Here is a 21,189-nt window from a genome sequence, read left to right on the forward strand (position 1 = left end):
GTGGAGACGTGTTCTCTGGAGAGATGAATCACACTTCTCCATCTGCCAATCTGAGGGAGGAGTCTGGGTTTGGTGGTTGCCAGGGGAACGGTACCTGTCTGACTGCATTGTGTAAAGTTTGGTGGGGGGGTGGGGTTATGGTGTGGGGGTGTTCTTCAGGAGTTGGGCTCGGCCCCTTAATTCCAGTGAAAGGAACTCTTAATGCTTCAGCATACCAAGACATTTGGAACAATTTGATGCTCCAACTCTGTGGGAACAGTTTGGGGATGGCCCCTTCCTGTTCCAACATGACTGCACACCAGTGCACAAAGCAGCTCCATAAAGACATGGATGAGCCAGTTTGGTGTGGAAGAACTTGACTGGCCTGCACAGAGTCCTGACCTCAGCCTGATAGAACACCTTTGGGATGAATTAGAGAGGAGACTGTGAGCCAGGCCTTCTCTCCAACATCAGTGTCTGACCTCCCAGATGTGCTTCTGGATGAATGGTCAAAAATTCCCATAAACACTCCTAAACCTGTGGAAAGACTTCCCAGAAGAGCTGAAGCTGTTATAGCTGCAGAGGGTGGGCCCACATCATATTAAAGCCTCTGGATTAAGAATGGATGTTACTCAGGTTCATGTGTGTGTGTGAAGGAAGACGAGTGAAAACTTTTGGTAATATATTGCATCTACTGGTTGTTATGATAAAGCTGCAGCTAAGAGTGCTTTTAAAGTTTTTCTTGGCGCTCTGTGTCCATAATGTGAATTAGTGTGGGGTTTGTTCTGTGCCCTGCAGGGAGGAGAAGAAATGCTGTGTCTGTCTGGACTGAGCTGCTACTGAAGTCCATCACAGGGATAACACACAGACACACAACCAGACACTCTCACATCCACCTACAGCCAGCTTAGACTCAATTAACCTAATCAGCAAGTGTTTGGACTGTGGGAGGAAGCCGGATCACCCATGAAAGAACTCACCTGACAAGGAGGTTAAAACCAAGAACCTCACACTAATATGTTCAGACTAAGTAAAAGGAAATTTGTGATTACAAACCCTTTTTGTATTTTGATTTTTGGTCAAAGTTTCTCTTTTTGTCTTTGACTGATGTTTTCTCTTTCAGTTCTAACTAAAAGGAAATGAAGGGAGTAGTCAGGACTCATGAGGTTCATCAAATTTAGAGATTTGCTCACTCATTGTGAAAGCAGCGCACAGACGAACTCTTTTCCATCCACGAGAACAATGACTGTCCTTGTACAGCGCGCAGCTTACAGGCCGCTGTCCTGGCAGGAGCAGGAAGCATGTGACACAATGGGCCTGAATTAGTACAGAACAGTTGGATAATCCACGTTCTCACTTCACTGATTTGTCACGTTTGTGTAGACCTCCGAACAAAGTCCAAATGATCTGTATGTATGTATAAATGTAGAAAGCGAGACGACTTTGAGATCTGCTGCCTGAACCTGAACACACGTCGAGCTTCTTAAAGGAACAGTTTCTTTTTGGGAGTCAAAGTGTGTCAAAGCATGTAATCCAGCTTGGCTGCTTTGCTAATCGATCACACTAATTGATTGTGTAACATGCTGCTCGGGTCCACTTGGGTCAGCCGCATGTACGCGCTCAGCCCCCCCCCCCCCCTCCCCCCTCCATGGGGCTGCTTCAAACTGAAGACCTCAGACCTTTAAGGAGTCGTGTGTGTGTGTTTGTGTGTGTGTGCTCATGTGTGGATCACACCATGTTGGAACTGAAATGTGTGCTTGTTCAGTCTGTGAGAATCTGACTGTGACTCTCTTTGCTTGTTGGCTTGAACCGGATGGAAAATCAAGTGGTTTGCCTCGAGCCATCGGAGAGAAAGAGTGTGTGTGTGTGTGTGTGTGTGTTGGGACTGGGGTTGTTGTTCCACAACATACTGTAGACATGAAAACATGGAAAGTGTGTTTATACAGTTTCAGCATCAGTAAAAAAGAAACAAAAAAACCTCAAATCTCTCTTTAGAGATTTGGGGTGAGGGTAGCAGACCCACCTCCTCCTGCAGGGCCGGGGTGAAGTCAGTGGAAGGCGGACGAGCGACGGACAGGACGGCACCCGGCAGGGACACGTTGGACAGCCGTCTCTTCCTCACACCGCTGCAGTTGTTGGGGATCTTGAATGCACACCGTTTGTGGTAGTTCTGTCCACATCCTGCACAGGAGAGAAGTCCCCATCATTCCATTTAATCCCTCATTCCTTTTATTAGCCTTGCAGTTTGTGGTGCTGTTTTCTGATCTGTGTGGGTCAATGAATATAAATATTCTGCTGTGGACTCACAGTTAAAGCTCTGAGACTTTAAACCAACAGAGAACCCAAGGTTAATAAAGAAATCAAATATCTGAAGTAAACTTTTTAAATGCACATAAAAAAGCAAAGAAAAAAAAAAGACCAATTAAAGCTTTTCAGAGCAGAAAATATCCATCCATTTTTTTGCCCCTTCTCCGGGTCCGACCACCAGCTCTTCCAGGAGGACACCGAGGCCTTCCCAAGTCAGCAAAGACATGTAATCTCTCTGGCGTATCCTGGGTTTGCCCCGGAGCCTCCTCCTCCTGGTAGGACATGTCTGAAACACCTGAACCAGGAAGTGTCCAGGAAGCATGTGTATTTTATTTTAATGCTAAGCTAGGCAGCATCACTGACTGTATCTGAAACATGCCTGTGCTTCAGTCAACATCAGTGAAACAGTAAACAAAATTTCATCCCTCAAGTTAAGCAAGTTATCAGCTAATGCAACCATGTCTCATCAGCCAGCTGTGTTTTCTTTGGAAACCTGCTAATTAATGCAAAGAAAGAAGAAAAACTGACCAAGAGTAACCGCACAGTAAGCTTTAAAATGTGTCAAAGTATTCACTGACTCTTCTGTAAAGTGTATGAAAATTAAAAGCTTCATTTATGCAGAAAAATCTTCTCAGTCAAATAATCTGTTTAAAAATGAGGAATTGACAGATGAGCTCAGGATGTGGTTCATGAAGCTTAAATCTGCAGTGAGAAAAAACAAACAAACATTTTCTTCCATCGAGGTTGTTTTTCTCAGTTTTTTCTGCAGCTTCTCAGCTTTGGGAACTTCTCGTTTTTAACCGTTTCAAACGAACAACCGGAAGCCAAACATCAGCCGCTCGAGCGCCTCTTTGCTCTGCCTGACATCACAACAGGTGAGGTTTCAGAGCGCCGTGATCAAAACATTAAAGACGAGGCTGCCTGAAAAGTGACTGCAGGAAGTCGCCGAGTTGCTACAGCTTCAATTCAGGTCTCAAAACCGGTGTGTGCGTGCGTGCATATGTGTGTGTGTGCGTGCATATGTGTGTGTGTGTGTGTCGGACGCGTGTGCCTTTTGGCCGATGTGGACGTGGTGGAAACCCGAGAAGCCGCCGTGTGTTGCCTCAGTGCAAATAAAACTTTATGAGCTGTATTAAAGCAAACATTACATCACTGTGAAGCCAGTCTGAACTCTACTTGTCAGAGAGATGGAGGTCAAAAAAAGCCAAGTTTCATACGTTTAAAGTTCCAGTCATCTGTCTCTCAGAGGGAAGGACATGCAGCCTGGAGGATTTCTGTCACGGCGCTGCTGAATCACTCACAGCACACATCACTTCCTGTCAATGCTTAAATAATGAGAAACCTTTTGAAATGGACACATTCTGAAAATGATTTCTGATAATCAAATCTGCAACTTGATGCTAATGAACATCAGGCGGCTCTTAGTGGGCTAAACCAGAGATTCCAGATGCCCTTTTTTCCTCTGCAACATTTTCCAGGTCTGCCTGGGAGAATAGCCCAAGGTGTTCCCAGGCCAGATGAGATGTTCTGGGTCTAACCTGGGGTTTACTCCCAGTTGGGTGTGCCCACAAACCTACATGGGAGGTGTGCAGGAAGTATCCTGATCAGTTGCCTGAATTACCTCAGCTGGATCACTGACACAAAATGCAATGGCTCTATTCTGAACTGCCTCCAGAGGACGGAGCCCCTGACCCACTCTCTAAAGCCCAGCAGAGCCCACCCACACTGCAGACGAAACTCATTCTGGCTGCTTTTAATTGTGACTCATTCTTTCAGTCACTACCTGGAGTTCACGACCAGGTGAGGATAAAAACAAGAGCTGACGACACTTTAAATCGCTCACTTAGTGCAGCAAGTGTACCTCAACCCAAGAGTGGTGGCAGCGAACCATGATCTCAGACTGTAATGTGCTGACTTTGCTTCTTATCTCAGCCCCACAAATCTTAGAAACATGGGTTCAAACCAGATACTTACTCTGGATGGCATTACTTTGGCCTCCAGTAACACTGTGAGAAATCTTGGAGTCATTTTTGACCAGGATATGTCCTTCAATGCACATATTAAACAAATATGTAGGACCGCTTTTTTGCATTTGCGCAATATTTCTAAAATTAGAAACATCCTTTTTCAGAGTGATGCTGAAAAGCTAATTCATGCATTTATTACTTCTAGGCTGGATTATTGTAATTCATTATTATCAGGCTGTCCTAAAAGCTCCCTGAAAAGCCTTCAGCTGATCCAAAATGCTGCAGCTAGAGTACTGACAGGGACTAGAAAGAGAGAGCAGATTTCTCCCATATTGGCTTCTCTTCATTGGCTCCCTGTTAAAACTAGAATAGAATTTAAAATCCTTCTCCTCACCTACAAGGTCTTGAATAATCAGGCCCCATCTTATCTCAAAGACCTCATAGTCCCATATCACCCCAGCAGAGCACTTCTCTCTCAGACTGCTGGCTTACTTGTGGTTCCTAGGATACTTAAGAGTAGAATGGGAGGCAGAGCCTTCAGCTTTCAGGCCTCTTCTGTGGAACCAGCTTCCAGCTTGGATTCGGGAGACAGACACCCTCTCTATTTTTAAGATTAGGCTTAAAACTTTCCTTTATGATAAAGCTTATAGTTAGGGCTGGATCAGGTGACCCTGAACCCTCCCTTAGTTATGCTGCTATAGGCCTAGTCTGCTGGGGGCTCCCATGATGCACTGTTTCTTTTCATTCACCTTATTTACTTTGTTTATACTTCATTCTGTATTTAATCATTAATTGTTATTAATCTCTGTCTCTCCCCCCTCAGCAGATGACCCCCCCTCCCTGAGCCTGGTTCTGCTGGAGGTTTCTTCCTGTTAAAGGGAGTTTTTCCTTCCCACTGTCACCAAGTGCTGCTCATAGGGGGTCGTTTTGACTGTTGGGTTTTCTTTGTATTATTGTAGGGTCTTTCCCACAATACAAAGTACATTGAGGAGACTGTTTGCTGTGATTTGGTGCTAAATAAATAAAACTGAATTGGCTCACCAGCTGAAAACTGTCCTAGAACATGCTGAAGGTCATTTTCTGATGACAAGAGACCTCCTTACCACTGCAATGCCTTGAGATCCTAATTGGAGATGAGGAGCAAGCCTGGCAGAGTACACTTTAAACATGCTTGACCCTGTACGAAGGGCACGGTGATGAAATTCTGCTATCAAGAACTTTTCGCTGATGAGGAAAACTAAACTTAAACAAAACTAAGAACCGTTTAATCAAAAAGGAAGAGCAGGTAACGATCTTTGTTTCCTACTTTTGAACATTTATTTGCTTCCCTGTTAGTTATTGTTGGGCAGCTGCACAGATATCCTGGCTGTTGGTGAATGCCCTGCAGTCTGTCACTGACTGTACTTTTGGGTCATTTTATCACAGACCTGCTCTTGTCATTTCTGTATCTAGATTTCTTTTCTGGGCTACACTCGAGCAGCTTTGCATGCTTCATAGTTGAAAATAATCGTGTTTTATTTTATCCTGAGCCTCGGTGCCGTCCTGCAGTTCATCCTCTCTCTGAAAAAAGGAGCGGTTTCAGCTCCTCTGCCTTTAAGGCCGCCCTTCCTTGAAAAAGGTTCCTGGGAATAAATGTTCCTGGCACAGCGGGTCCTATCAGGCCCCTCGTGTGTCCTCCATCCTGGTGAGCTTTTGCCTTCCAGCAGAACGTCTCAAACTGCAGTCTGAATTGTTTTAAAAATTAATTTGTGCCAACATCAATCAAGCTTTTAAATAACACTTTTAGTTATTTGTGCATTTTTTGATCTTTATTGATTCTTTGTGACGGCAGTTTCTGCCACAGAACTTTGACAAATTCCTCTAAAGGGATAATAAAGTAAATTATATCATATTTAATTATATTATAGAGTAAAAGTTCAAGGCGTCGATGTTGCTGGACTAAACCCTTCATTGGAAAATGTTCCTGGGCCTAAATGCTCCTGGAATAAAAACACCTGGGATGTAAAGTTCCTTGGACAGCACTTCCAGCCACACTCTCTCAAACACAGTTCCTGGAATAAAAGTGCCTGGCTCTCTGAGCGGACAAACAGCCATGACAGCAGAAGCTCAGAAGCTGCCGCCCTCTGGGAGCACATCCTCACCTTCACATTTGAGGCCCTGCCTGACGAGGCCCCACAGCATCTCCCCGCAGTCGTCACAGAAGGCCGGCGCCTTGTAGGAGTGAACGTACAGAGTGTGAGGTCGGATCTGGAAATCCTCCTCTGTGGCGAGAGCTGAAACAGAAACACACACACGGCAGTCAGGTGTGAACGAACCCGGGCGCGAGGGCCCGCCAACGCGTTTGATGCGAACGTATCCGAATCACATTTAACTGAACATTAATTCAAAAGTCACGGTTAGAAATAATCACACGTACACTAAAAGGACAAACGGAGCATTTAACTTTATGTAGGATTTGGATTTTAATCAAACAAAAACCTGCAGCTCCTCTCACGCTGCCTCATGAAGCTGCTGTAGGTTTTGACCTTACACAAAATAAAAAATAAATACAAATTTTGATATTTTCTTTCAAGAACTTGGATTTCTTTATTATTATTATTATTAAAGTAAAGAAAACAACTTAAATCAGGCCTTAAATGATTTTTTACCTTCAGTTTTCCACTAAAACACAAAGATATCTTTTCATCCTAGAAAAAAAAAAATTAAAGGACGTCAGGCTCATGGTTTTAATCTTGTATTATTTGTTTTGTGTCAGGGTTTTATTTGTTTTAAATGTGATTTATAAATACTATATACACTCAATGATACAATGTATCTATAAATGCTGTGAAGCAAACATTTAAGTGAACAGCAGCTGGTTTTGTTTTTGTCACTCGGCGTTCTGGTAGCAGGAGCAGCTTAAACAGTAACAGTACCAATAAAGCAGCTGAGCTCTGCAGGATTTTGCAGCAGTAGCAGCGACGTGTGCAGGAGGAGGAGCAGGAGGAGGGGGAGGAGGAAGTGGTCGTGGGTTTGCACCCTGTGCGGTTGCGATATGTTTTCACCCTCCTGTGTAATTTAAACCTGGCGCGGTGTCTGGGTGTTCGGCTGTAAAGGTGTCAGTTTTAGTTTTCACAGCCCAACCTGTTGACACTAGTCAGGAAATGATAATCCTATACACAATGTTATGGTTAGACGAATGGGGTGACTCGGGGCAGCGCCGCCGTGGAGGAAACGAGATCTGTGCCAACCTCAGATTAACTGGAGGATACGAAGCCGAAGTAAAAATAAATAATAAGGAAATAAAAAAATAAGCTTTCAAAACTTTCAGCCTCCAAACTCAGACAGATGATTTGAACATTCATATAATAGTTTCATATCAATAAAAAAAGAGTTTTATTTTTACTGCTGATGTTAAAGTTAAAGTCAGTGAAGTTTGATGTTTCTACCTTTAACAGACAACATGATGTGAATTTGAAAATCATCGGTGAGATCGTTTGAGTTACTGTATTCACAAGATTCTCAGAAAACTTGACCTCAATTCAGTTTTATTCATATATGCTTTGTATTGTGGGTAAAGACCCTACAATAATACAGAGAAAACCCAACAGTCAGAACGACCCCCTATGAGCAGCACTTGGTGACAGCGGGAAGGAAAAACTCCCTTTAACAGGAAGAAACCTCCATCAGAACCAGGCTCAGGGAGGGGGGTCATCTGCTGAGGGGGGGCTGAGGGGAGGGAGACCTTTAGCTTGAGATCGAGGTCGTCGAGATTAGAGCTCATCCCAGAGTTTCAGTAGACGCATCTATGGTGTGAATTTGAACATCCTGGGTCACACGGTTCTCAAGTTATGGTCAAGTAACACAAAGACTCGCTGAGCGTGCAGATATAAAATTATTCATGATAAAATATGGAATCAGGGCCAGAATCTGAAGGAATTAAGGAAGTTATGGGCTAAATACATTTTTTTTTAAATTATCAATCTAACACATTTAAAAAGGCATGCTCTGTCATTCAAACTGAAGCACAAGAAAATAAGAAAAATGGGGATTTAATATAAGCATAAATAATAATAAAAGCAGTAACAGGAATAAAATAAAGGCAATAAAAGCTGGAGACGGGCTCATCTGTGTCTCAGGATGCTCCTCAACACCTCAAGAAGAAAGAAATGTCACCATTTCAGCACTGAAAACAGGAGGAGAAGAAACAGGAAACAATGTTTTCATGCATTTTCGTCCAAATGCTGTTGCAATCTCCCTCTGTGGCTCATGAGCACTGATGCATCACGCAGACACTGCTACCTGCACCAGGTTACAAAAATCAGAAGGTGTAGCTGAAACGACACCGCAAGTGCACCGTGGGCCTTCAGTTATGACTTCATTTACCATAAACTGCCTGCGAGGCCTCAAACTCACTCCCATAGAGGGATCGCTCACTCACAAAAATCAATCCAAACATTCAGGGGGGTCAGAGGAGAGGGGTCGGGGTAATGGGTGGGGCTGAAGGTTTTTCTGCTATGCAGCCCCACTTGATTACATCACTGTTTGAGTTTTGCATGTTGGATAAATGTTTTTAATTTGAACATTACGTGTACCTGCTCAGGTCTGCAGACAGAAACCACCTAAGTTGCTAAATTTGGCACAAAGCGTCTTTTCTCCTATGAGCTCAAATTTTGTGCATGCAGCCTGACAAGAAAAATAAATAAATAAATAAAATGATTAATTAATTAATTAATTACCAGAGAGCACCACCTCGATCAGGTCGCCCTCCTGGATCTCTTCCATGGAGGTCAGACGCTGCAGGATGTTATCTGAGCTCAGGTCATGGCGGAAGAGCAGGATCTTGTCGTACATCCCAAAAAATCCACATTCAGGAAACTGAGGAGGGAAAAGAGAAGTTACTGCTCAGAGTTCACAGCTGAGCTGCAAAAGGTTACAAAAGAAATAACACACACACACACACACACACAGGAGGTGGCAGCATGTATAAAATGCTCCAACACGGTGACTGTGATGTTATACTGATGTCCGCACTATTCAAAGGTTTGATCATCCAAAGATTCAGCTGCAGAGAAACAGAAAGCGCTTCATCGCGTTCATGTAAAACTCATCAAACCCGTCAGTCACACTCACTGATTTGCAGCATTGCTCACAGTGGTTTTACATGTTCACCTGACTCCTGTGGTTTGGTGGTTGAGTTACAGACCACATGCCGACCACCTTCAAGTTCTACTCCGGGCTGAGGAACTTGAGCTGCTTGTACCCCCACCCCCCCAAATTTCTTCCCCCAGCTGATCACCACTACAGCCTGGACAGACTGTGTATAAAACATGGAGATAGCCATCGTGATATCATCTGTTGGATTTGAAGACCTGCTTTAAGACCTCAGTTTTGGCTTCATGCATCACCTGCCATCAGGTGAGCATATTTAGTCATAATGATGGAGCGCTAAGTGGTTAATTAAGACTAGCCAGCTTAGAGAGCACACCTGCTGATTAGTGATGTGCTAATAAGATATTAGAATCTCACTCACCAACATGTTTTGCACATAATTCTTGCCCTGTATCACAAAGCAGACCCAACTGTTGTCCAACTGTATGAAAAATGTTAAACTATCAGCTATGATGTCATTCGTTGGACCCTTGACCTGATTTCAGGTATCAATAAACTTAGCTTTTTGAACCCGGACATCATAGCTGTGAAACTGACCGACACTCATACTGTAGTGACCCTGTGTCACTGTCCTTTCAGGCTCTGAGTATCATAACAGAAAGTCAACATGTTTTATCCATCCAGCCATTTTCTTCTGACCTAAAATTTGTGACTGAATCCATAAAACCATCACTTCATTTTTTCCCCACAGAGTTCAATCTGACATATTCTGCTGCTGCACCTTGTTTCCTGTGGTAGGATTTTCAAGCTTATGGCCTGAGGGGAAAACCCATCCAGTCCCACTGAAAAAGAGGATCTTCATTGTGAATAAAGCAGCAAAGAAGATTTTATTTAAGAAGGAAAAGAGCTTTAAAAAGGTTACAGGACACCCACACAGGACCTGACATCATATTTGATTAAATATGATGTTGGGTTCTTTAATTTAAAAGGAAGACAAATATGAGCATTTATGTATTTTTATTGTAATTGGGCAGATATTGTAATCTATCCATGGCACAAAACTATCTGTAAAATGGCTCTTTAGCAGCTCCAGCCTGCTAACCTTTGACCCTTTCAGTGAACCATCCTCGTGCCTCGTCTTTGCAGCTCTTCACTGTGACAGTTTTTCCGCTTAGAGAGACGTTTTTGTGTTTATCATGACCTCATCGTCTATCTCAGTCCGGCTTGTTTCCAGAGTCAGAGATTACCTAACCTCTCCGTATGAGGAACACATGACGAGTGATGAAACAAATTCAGAGAAACGCCACACTGGGAAACTACCGGCAGCCCAAAGGCAGCTGAAACGGGTAGAATTTAATCAAGAATTCGATTTTCTGGGTAAAAGCATGAAGATTTCTCAGCAGCTTCAGCTCCTTTTTCACTTTTAAAAAGGAAGTTTAAATCTTTCGTCTGGGTCACGCCCCATGCAGCGCCTCTTCTCTCTTCTGCATAAACATACAATCTAAAAGTTTAGAAACTGCAACTCCTGTTCTTAATGCTTGGTTCCAGACAAGCTTTTCTACTCTTGGGTCTGGATGATGTCAGTTAGAGGGGATGTCAGTAATATGGCCACCTCAGGTACAGAAGCCCCGCCCACTCTTTATTTATGATCAGGATAAAATAAGAGTATGTTTCAGACTGTGGGTGAACGGAGGGGGCTGCACCAAAGTCCAGCATTAGATCAGTATTAGATATTTTAAACTGTGAGTCATGCAAAGCTATTCTAGTAGAGTCCAAGAATAAAGACGAAGAGCTGCAAATAGAAACAGGTGGTGTCAAAAAGCCAGCGAGCACCAGACCAGACTGTGTCATATCACGTATGACAGACAGACTCTTTTTAATATCAGAATACAGCACTCTGGCTGTATTCTGACACCTTTTTCTCCCGACCCGACTTGGCCTCGGGAGATACTGCGTTTCCAGTGGGCCAGCTCAAACAAAGGACGCGGAGCACCCAGGTCACGGACAAGGCCCCGAGGGAAAAGAGCCGGCGTAAGAGAGAGGCTGAGGCGCAGAGCGCACCAAACGCCACTGCCGAGCATCCTGTTGGCTAATGTCCAGTCACTGGATAACAAGCTGGACGAACTCAGGGCCAGGATACAGTTTCAGAGGGACATAAGGGACTGCAACATCATCTGTCTCACGGAGACATGGCTGACTCCCCTCATACCGGACCACGCCGTACAGCCGTCGGAGTTCTTCAGTGTTCATCGCACGGACAGAACGAGTGAGTCTGGAAAATCAAGAGGAGGAGGTGTGTGCCTAATGATTAATAACAACTGGTGTGACAGTAGGAATGTTGTCCTTCTGAAACAATCATGTTCACCTAACCTGGAGCTCCTAACCCTGAAATGCCGTCCCCACTACCTGCCCCGCGAGTTTACTTCGGTCATCTTCAGCGCCGTCTATATTCCACCTCAGGCGGACACAAACACTGCACTGTCCGAGCTACATGAGGCTATTTCCACCTATCAGGCTAACCAGCGTGATGCGGCTCTCATCGTAGCCGGGGACTTTAACAGTGCAAACTTGAAAAAGCTGATACCGGAGTTGATTCAACACATCGACTGCCCCACCAGAGGAGAGAGGACCCTAGACCACTGCTATTCTCCATTCAAAGATGGCTACAAAGCAAAGCCTCTTCCGCCTTTTGGGAAGTCTGATCACACCTCTGTGCTTCTCATGCCGAAATACAAACAACGGCTCAGGCAGGAACCCCCTGCTGTGAGAGAAGTGACACGGTGGTCTGATCAAACAGAGGCCGCTCTGCAGGGTGCGTTGGATTCAACCGACTGGGACATGTTTCGCAGCAGCGCGGGCGGAGACATCGAGGAGTTTACGGAAACTGTTGTGGGATTTATTGGGAAAGTTGTTGAAGACACTTCACTTAGGAGGACCATCAGGACTTTTCCCAACCAGAAGCCGTGGGTGGATAAATCTGTCCGCGACGCCCTGAGGTCCCGCACCGTTGCCTACAACTCCGGCCTCGCCTCTGGGAACATGGAGGACTACAAGGTTGCATCATACAACGTCCGCAGAGCGGTGAAAGAGGCAAAACATCGCTACGGCCGCAGACTGGAACAGCAACTACAACAGTCTGACCCCAGGGGACTGTGGCAGGGACTACGCACCATCACGGACTACAAAGCACCACACACACACCCGGTGAGTGCCGACGCTTCTCTGGCTGATGAACTCAACATCTTCTTTGCGCGCTTTGAGTCGGGAAGCCGACAGCCCGCTGCGCTCCCGGCCGGAGGGGCGGAGACACTCACTGTGACGGAGCGCGACGTGAGGAGGGCGTTTAGACGTGTAAACACCAGGAAAGCGGCTGGCCCAGACGGTATTAGTGGACGTGTCCTTAAGACCTGCGCTGACCAGCTGGCACCTGTGTTTACACTGATATTCAACCTCTCACTGAAACTGTGTGTGATTCCCACCTGCTTTAAAAAGTCCATCATAGTCCCTGTCCCAAAGAAACCACAGCCCAGCAGCCCCAATGACTTCAGGCCCATAGCACTCACCTCTGTGGTGATGAAGTGTTTTGAGAGACTCATCAAGACATTCATCACCTCCTCACTGCCCACCACCCTCGACCCACTACAGTTTGCATACCGGCCAGACAGATCCACAGATGACGCCATATCCTTCCTTCTCCACAAGACCCTTTCACACATAGACACTGGTAAGGGGAACTATGTGAGAGTGCTGTTTGTAGATTACAGCTCAGCATTCAACACCATAGTTCCCTCCAGGCTGGTCTCTAAGCTGCTGGACCTGGGCCTGGGCCCATCCCTGTGCAGGTGGGTTCACAGCTTCCTGACCAGCAGACCACAGGTGGTACGAGTGGGTCACCTCACCTCATCCTCCCTCACCCTCAACACTGGATCCCCCCAAGGCTGTGTGCTCAGCCCTCTGCTGTACTCACTGTACACCCATGACTGCGAGGCCACGTCAGAGTCCAACGTCATCATCAAGTTTGCTGACGACACTGCTGTTGTGGGACTAATCTCTCACAATGAGGAGACAGCCTACAGGAGAGAGGTCTCCCGCCTGGAGAACTGGTGCCAGGAGAACCACCTCCTGCTCAACGTCAGCAAAACAAAGGAACTGATCGTGGACTTCAGCAGGAAGCAGCAGAGGGACTACCATCCACTTGTCATCAGTGGTGCTGAGGTGGAAAGAGTGGACACCTTCAAATACCTGGGAGTGACCATCTCACAGGACCTGTCCTGGACTCATCACATAAACATCACTGTGAAGAAGGCCAGACAGCGTCTCTACCTCCTCAGGCGGCTGAGAGACTTCAAGCTCCCACTCAAGGTGCTCAGGAACTTTTACACCTGCACCATCGAGAGCATCATGCGTGGGAGCATCACCACCTGGATGGGAAACTGCACCAAGCAGGACTTCATGGCCCTAAAAAGGGTGGTTCGTTCAGCTGAACGGACCATCAGAACCACCCTCCCCAACCTGCAGGACATTTACACCAAGCAGTGCAGGCTGAGGGCCATGAAGATCCTAAAACAGCCCAGCCACCCCGGACACTCTCTCTTCTCTCTGCTCCCATCAGGCCGGCGTTACCGCTGCCTGAGGACTAAGACTGAAAGGTTGAAGAAGAGTTTTTACCCACAAGCCATCCGTCTGCTCAACTCTGAGCCCTAACTGGACCATTATTGCACAGTGTAAATATCATAATTTAAAAAGTGTGTATAGTGTATAGTATATAGAGTATAGTGTATAGTGTGAATTACTTTTTTTTAAATTTTTATTCTTCTTATTTATATGTGTGTGTATATAAGGTTGCAGGTACAAAATACATTTCACTGTGCATTGTACTGTGTATAACTGTGCATGTGACAAATAAACACTATCTTATCTTATCTTATCTTACCACCAAAAAAAATAAAAAACAAAATCCTGGTCAGAGCACAAAAACTTGAGAACTGCTCCACCTCATCGTTCTCATCACTGAGGTGTAAAATGATGCAGTTTAGTCAAAGCTGCTGGTGTGTCTCAGTTTGGGCTTTAGTGAGACGAGTCGGTCACTCCCAGTCTGTAATTTTCCAGTGAGAAGCAGTATTGGTGTGAAGGAATGCGTTTAAATCCAAACCAAGATCGCTTCCTGATCCTAACCACGTGCACTTTACAGCCTAAACCAAAGTAAAAGCAGAGAACAGAACAAAGAACCTACAGCAGCACCGTGGTTCACACTGGTCCTTCACAGAGATACTTGTTGTATCTGTGTACCGTCACTCCCCTTTGTGTAGCCAAATACCAACACAAACAGACAAACAGGGTAGCAGGAATTCGCCTTTAGCCATCACCCCTCCAAACATCTAATGCAGATTTCTCAGGTCTGGAAAACTGGACTCTTACGTTTCCATCCATAAGTTAGTGTAAACGCCGCGGTTCTTAAATAGCACATTTCTACTCGAGCAGTCAAAGCACTTTGTACAACATGCCTCATTCACTCATTCATACTTCCATCTACACCTGAGTGCTTTCTATCACACACATTCACCCTGTGATGATACTTCGGGGTGGCTGTAGCTCAGGGAGTAGATCAGGTCATTTATCAATCTGAAGGTTGGTGGTTCGATCCCTGGCTGCACCAGTCTGCGTGCCAAAGTAACCCTCGGGCACGATACTGAACCCCGAGTTGCTCTCCGATGTATGTGTGTGGATGGGTGAACGAGGCATGTTGTATAAAGTGCTGTGAGTGCTCAGAGCAGAAAAGCACCTTCACCACCAGAGCGATCGCTCAGCCTGATGGAGTAGATTAATAAATGCATCGAGTTTGTATGAAATTGATAGAAGTTACACAGAAAAACTGATGCATGTAAAATGGAACCGCTTTCTCCATTTCCTTTTTATTTTCTGTACAATTCCCAAGAACTTCTCTGCAACACGGCATCTATAAGTAAACACTTCATTTAAAGGAACTATACCAGCGGTTTTGCAAGTTTTAGTTCCTTAACCATCCAGCGTATGGATGGTTAAGGAACTAAAACCTACGTATGGCTCAGTCAAGTAAACGCTGTAACCTCCGACTGTTTTTCATTGTCTTTTATTGAACTCATAATTCGTGCAGGTGGATTAAAGTGTGAGAACGACTCCATCTCAATAATCACACCTTCACTAATGTGAAAACAAAGAGCTGATATGAAGAGTTTGTGCTCTTGCAGCTTTGTGAGCAGTGTGTGTGTGTTTCTGTGATAAAGTGTGTGTGCAGACGACCTGGAGCTCAGCAGCTTCTGCAGCCTGCAGACGGAGCAGGTGGAGGAGCTTCCTGCTCAGCAGAGCAGGATGTTAGCAGCGTGCAGACAGCATGCGGCGTGGATCCTGCAGGCCGCTGTGACAGCAGGAAACAGCCCGACAGGTGACGAGGCAGAAGCTGCGGATCACGTTAGGCGTACCCCACAAACACACACGCATGCATGCGCACAGAGTGCATCATGAATTATGGCTGAGGTTCTGTCACTGACACCCTGCAGTCATTAGCCGTGCAGCTGCACAACAGACAGACACTGACAGACAGAAACTCGGGCACAGGGCTGTGCCAGTAAAGACGGGTGGCGTTTGGACCAGCTGCAGGTGACCAACCGAACCAACGTTTCACTGCTGGGCAGCTTTTTGTGAGCCTGTCTAAGTGAATAGAGAAAGAGAAAGACAGGATTTTTACTTCAATGGTCAATTCAATTGTATTTATATAGCACTAAATTACCACAGCCGTTAGCAAGTTAAAGTCCTTCTGCACATTTCATGGTTCAGAAATAATAAATATTCATCTCCTGCTGGGCAGTTCATCTGCTGGATGAAACAAGCACCTTTTAGTGTCACAGCCATCTTGGAAGGAACCGAGCTTTTATTTTGAAACTCCTATCTGCATTAATGGGAGCGAGCTGTAACTTTAATTTCAGCTGTCTCAGAAACATAGAAGTGTTTATACAGACTCCGTGAATCCACTAAAGTCCTTTCAAAAAATGTGGCAACCTCTCTCATAAACTAGGTTCAGCTCCTCTCACCGCAGCGCTGAATGAACGCTGCTTCAGAAATGCCTGCTTTACTATTATAACAAGCAGATGGATTACAGACGGATACACCCGCCAACGAGCAGCTGGGAAGCTACGAACCGCCAGCTCCTTTTAGCCCCTCCCCCTTTAAAGACACCCTCCATTTAGACAAAGGACTCACCTCACCAAACCGCTTTCAATAGCTTTACCCGACCTCACTTTTGTTTAATTTTTTACCAGTCGCACAACATCCTCTTCAGTCTACGCTGGTGTAGAAGCACGTTAAACCTGCTCAGGTACCAGTAAAAAGAAACTATTTCATAACTTCATGACTGTTTAAATATTTTTAAGTCATCACGCCCCTACTTTAAACCAACTTTCTTCTGATTTGCTGTCACTCAAAAACAGAAGGTGTGCAGGATCGTGTTAGTGAGCTGGTGCAGGTCCTGTGTTAGTTTTCAGGCTGTGATCCGCTGACCTGCACTGCTGCTGAGCTTTTCAGTTCTTTATGGAAATACAACACATGCAGATGTGTGCTCTCCAGCCTGCAGCCAGTATAAAGGTGGAATATGACACAAAGCGCATCAGCAGCTTATATTCAAACTGATGACTGCTACCCTGAAATAGCAATAATGAAAATGGACGCCCCGGGCTGCCCCGCACCCAGACAGCATGTAAATTTTACTACAGACCTGCACACGTCTGTTTTTATAAACAGACAATTCACAATATGAAATACTCATAACATCAGCAGCACATCGTGCACAGAGTTTCTACCTTTACCTCACAGTGATTACTCATTGGAAATTTTGGCTGTGTTTAATATGAACTCTGCAACAGGAGATCAAGGACGGAAAACCTGGAAAAGCAGAACGGGACCGCTGTCATCAAACTGAAGGCGGCATTTCATTTTTTTTTATGCCCTCACGTCTGATTTAAAATCAACTTTCAAGCATCTGGGCCAAAGAAACCTCTGAAAGCGGCACTAAAGCAGGAAGCGGACCGGGCGAGGTCTGAACCAGAAGTGAAAACACTTCAGTTCAGCTGCCATGGCGATGCATTTGGCCTCCATCCAATCGTGTTAGAGCTGGAGCCGTCACGTGTGCTCTGAGGTGAGCAGAGGCGCGCGCTGAGAGGACCGTTAATGGACAAGAGGGTGTGTTTAATACACACTGATCCCCTCTTTATGGGTAATCCTCCATTAACCGGGTTTACACACACACACACACTTTCCAGAGCCCTTCTCTGATGCTATCACCCAGCTTCATTTTGGTCATCAGGGGTCTCAGAGGGCAAAACCTCCAGGCTCTGCTATGACCTTTGACCCCTAGACAGGCACATGAGGTCTCTGCCTTTAAGATTAGGCTGCCTTTTAACCAAGCTACCACCTCTTAATCAGCGGAGCCCTCACAGCTTCATCTGAACCCAAACTCCTGGTTTTTATAAAGGAGGGCATAAACCACACATGAAGCTGAAAGGTGGCCCCATGCCCACGCGCGACTCACAACAGGTGGAAATTAGTGAATGTTTAATTTTAGTAGGTGCCTAAAATATCAGCTGCATATCATCTCCTTCCTAACAGCTGATTTCCTGCGTGTTGGGGAATGATCTACTCACATCGTTTTGTGAGGTTGTGTTTACACACTGACCAACTTTGACCCTGACTGTGTGTCGTTCCTGTGGCAGAGGACAGTAGATGCTAAACTACTGATGACAAGCTGGTTAAAAAAGTAGAAGAAAAACTGAAACTGTTCAGAACTTCTCACTCTCACTGATTCCCCTCTGCACGCATTTATTTCATTATTTCAAACCTTTGCTGTGTTTAATTTCACTATCCAACAAGAAGAATAAGAAATATCTTTTTTTAACCCAAAAGTTACAAAGTGTTACAGCGTCCAAAACATGAAAATCTTTCAGCTGCTCCCTTTACGGGTCATCTGCCTTCTTCTCCCTACTATCCCAGCATCCTCCACTGCGTCTGTGAATCTTCTGCCTGGCAGCTCCACATTAGCCTCTAACTTTGTCTCCAAACCGCTCGACCTGAGCCGTCCTCTCCGATGTGCTCATTTCTAATCCTGTCCATCCTGATCACGCCCACTGAAGATCTGAGCATCTTCAGCTCTGCTGCCTCCAGCTCCACCTCCCATCTTTGTGCCACCATGAAAAAAATTATACAGAAGGTGGTAATTTACATACGACAGAAAATACAGATTTACTGCTACAGAAGCCTTCAGTGTCTAATAAGACATCTCAGCTACGATGACTTCATTGTAATTTGTTGCCCGTCATAGATGGAGGAAGAGGTCAAAATAAAAAAACCAGAGCTGGGCTGCTTCAGGGTTAAGGTCATGTTCATTTGTCTCTGTTTAGCCTGTTAGATTAAACCTCAGAGTGCTCTTCACCTGCTGTGGTCATTCTACAGACAGACTGGGAGAAAACAAAAGGACATAATAAACTGCCGTGCGTCACACCCAGCAGCCGCAGCAGCAGCTAAAACCATTTGGACCTGCAGCGGCGTGAAGAGTGCAAACAGATAAAACTGCAGCGCCAATAAAACTCTTGAGCGCGCTCGCCGTGTGCGTGCAATTAGCCTGAAGGGACAGCGCTAAAACGTGCTGCTGGGGAAATATGAAGGCAAACAGCTGCGAGTGTGTTTTCGCCTGCATCCGCTCATCTCTGTCACCTCGCTCAGGAAACAACAGGATGCAGCGCGGAGAGGGCCAAGGCTGTCAGAGCGAGCGTGCGTGGGAGTTTCATTCATCCACTTGTTAAAAATCAGTGCTGAATGCAAACTATGGGGGAAAAAAACACCGCGTCATGGATGTGCATTCATAAAAATGTGCTTATGTTACCCAGAGTGAGGTCTGAATGGGTTTAAATGTTGTGAAACTGGTTCATGGACAGCACTCTGTTTCCTGCTCTCTTTCTGAGACCTTTAAACTTTGGATTATTTGATTTTTTTTAGGTTAAACCTACTGCAGCTCACTTGGTGACTGCAGGAGAACAACTGCAATCTTCATAAATCAGTTATTAATTCTCATTTAACTGAATCTCCTCCTGCAGCAGCTTATTTGGGCTCATCTGACTCTCCATTCTTCTAGTCTAACAATGTCTCATAAAAACATCACAGCAAATAAAGTAAAATATTCTGATTCATTTGTCTGTTATTAATTAAAATTATAATTAAAATGTGGCCAGTACATCATTAGGCTCATCATGCATTTGAGAAAAAAAATTATTAGTGTCAAATTAATAAGCTGTGGTTAGCGCCGCTGTAGCAATAAGGATTCACCGCCCACAACCCAAAGTTAGATAAGCAGTTTATTAAATGAACAGATGGATGATTTCTCACTGTGAATAACTTTTATTGGGGTGTGCTCACATCAGGCACGGCGGCCTCGTCTGAGCACGACGCTCAGCCCGGCCTGAGGATCAGGCTTCAGTTTGCCTTCTGTTTCGTGCAGACAGGTGCTTTGGAAGCACACTTCTGCAGAGCACAGGTTCATGATTTCTGCATTTTGCAGCTTATTTGGGGAAGCAGTGACATGCAGTCCTCTCGCTCAAAGTGATTTCTGCAGAAGCAGCTGTTGTTGATCAAGTGTTGGATGGCGATCACGCTACATGCACACCCGACCGTGCCTACGGTCGGCTTAACTGGGCCGTGATCGCACCAGTCAAACCGATCCGAGTCCAACACACGGGCACCGACTGCACTCCCGAACATTTCCTAACAAATAAATCCAAGAACATAAATTTACTGGATGGGTATTTTCTGGCAATAAATAAATAAAATTAGAGGACACAGAGGAGACTTACCCAAACTTTAAAACACTGTATACTAAAATCTCATGAAATATGTTATGAAGACTCACTGTGTGTGTGTGTGTCAACAGATTCATTACAACACAAGGAACATGTACACAGACACACACGCTACAAAAACATCCTCCCTCCTGAGATACCTCAGCCTGTGTTAAACTGACCTCAGCGCTTCCTTTGCATTCATTCAGGAGCGACACGACCACACAGGGTAAGAAAAGAGGGCTTCACTGCCAACTCGAAGCCTCACAGGCGCTGAGATTTCACAAACACGTCCTTTCAAAGTTCAAAACAGCAGCAGAAACTCCAGATTTAACCGCCGACAGCTGGACCAGATCAAAAACACATCTGCTGCACGAAAAAAAACCACAGAAGAAGAACACAAAACACCCCCCCCGCAAACTCCAGCCGAGGGGAAACGGACCGGCAGCATTTACTGCAGCTTGATTCTGCTCTGTGTGTCATTTGTGATGCGTCTCACATGAATGATGAAATATGAAGCTGATTACAGGGCCGGTCAAAGATCTGTTTTCATGTGACACAAAGATTTTAATGTTTTACAATAAAAACAGAAAATGAGCTGCAGAGGGTCACAATAAATTCCTCACATCAGGTCTTCTATTTAATATTTACTGTGCATTTATACCAGAAACAACTGTTTGATAAGTAATGACCATCTGTGGTTGAGATGGCTGAATAATACAGCAGGAGACCGAAATAATAATAATAATAATAAGCTCAAGGTAACACGCAGCATTGGAATAATCTGTCCCTCACAAAGCTGCTGTAAAAATGTGCTTCTCATTCCTGCTGTATAACAGTGGCCATCATATTACAGTGAGACCCTCCTGCTTTCAGAGCTGCCTTCATGCTTCAGACTCAACAAGGTGCTGCAAACATTTCCCAGAGATTTTGGTCCATACGTTCAATGACAGCATCACACAGATCCTGCAGGTTTGTCAGGTGAACAT

The 21,189-nt window shown here is 45.1% G+C and overlaps 1 protein-coding gene across 1 annotated transcript in view; it reads right to left on the reverse strand.

Moving 5' to 3' along the window:
* The window catches only part of LOC115774575 (serine/threonine-protein kinase D3), a 51,482-nt gene that overhangs the window by 13,588 nt on the left and 16,705 nt on the right, over window positions 1-21,189 (reverse strand). The window contains exons 3-5 of the mRNA XM_030721928.1: window positions 8,972-9,110; window positions 6,395-6,526; window positions 2,003-2,160 (exon numbers count right to left, since the gene is read on the reverse strand). Coding sequence (XP_030577788.1) covers window positions 2,003-2,160; window positions 6,395-6,526; window positions 8,972-9,110 — 429 coding nt within the window. The remainder of the gene's footprint in view (window positions 1-2,002; window positions 2,161-6,394; window positions 6,527-8,971; window positions 9,111-21,189) is intronic.

This window comes from Archocentrus centrarchus, chromosome 24 (assembly GCF_007364275.1).
Source record: "Archocentrus centrarchus isolate MPI-CPG fArcCen1 chromosome 24, fArcCen1, whole genome shotgun sequence".
Lineage (NCBI taxonomy): Eukaryota > Metazoa > Chordata > Actinopteri > Cichliformes > Cichlidae > Archocentrus > Archocentrus centrarchus.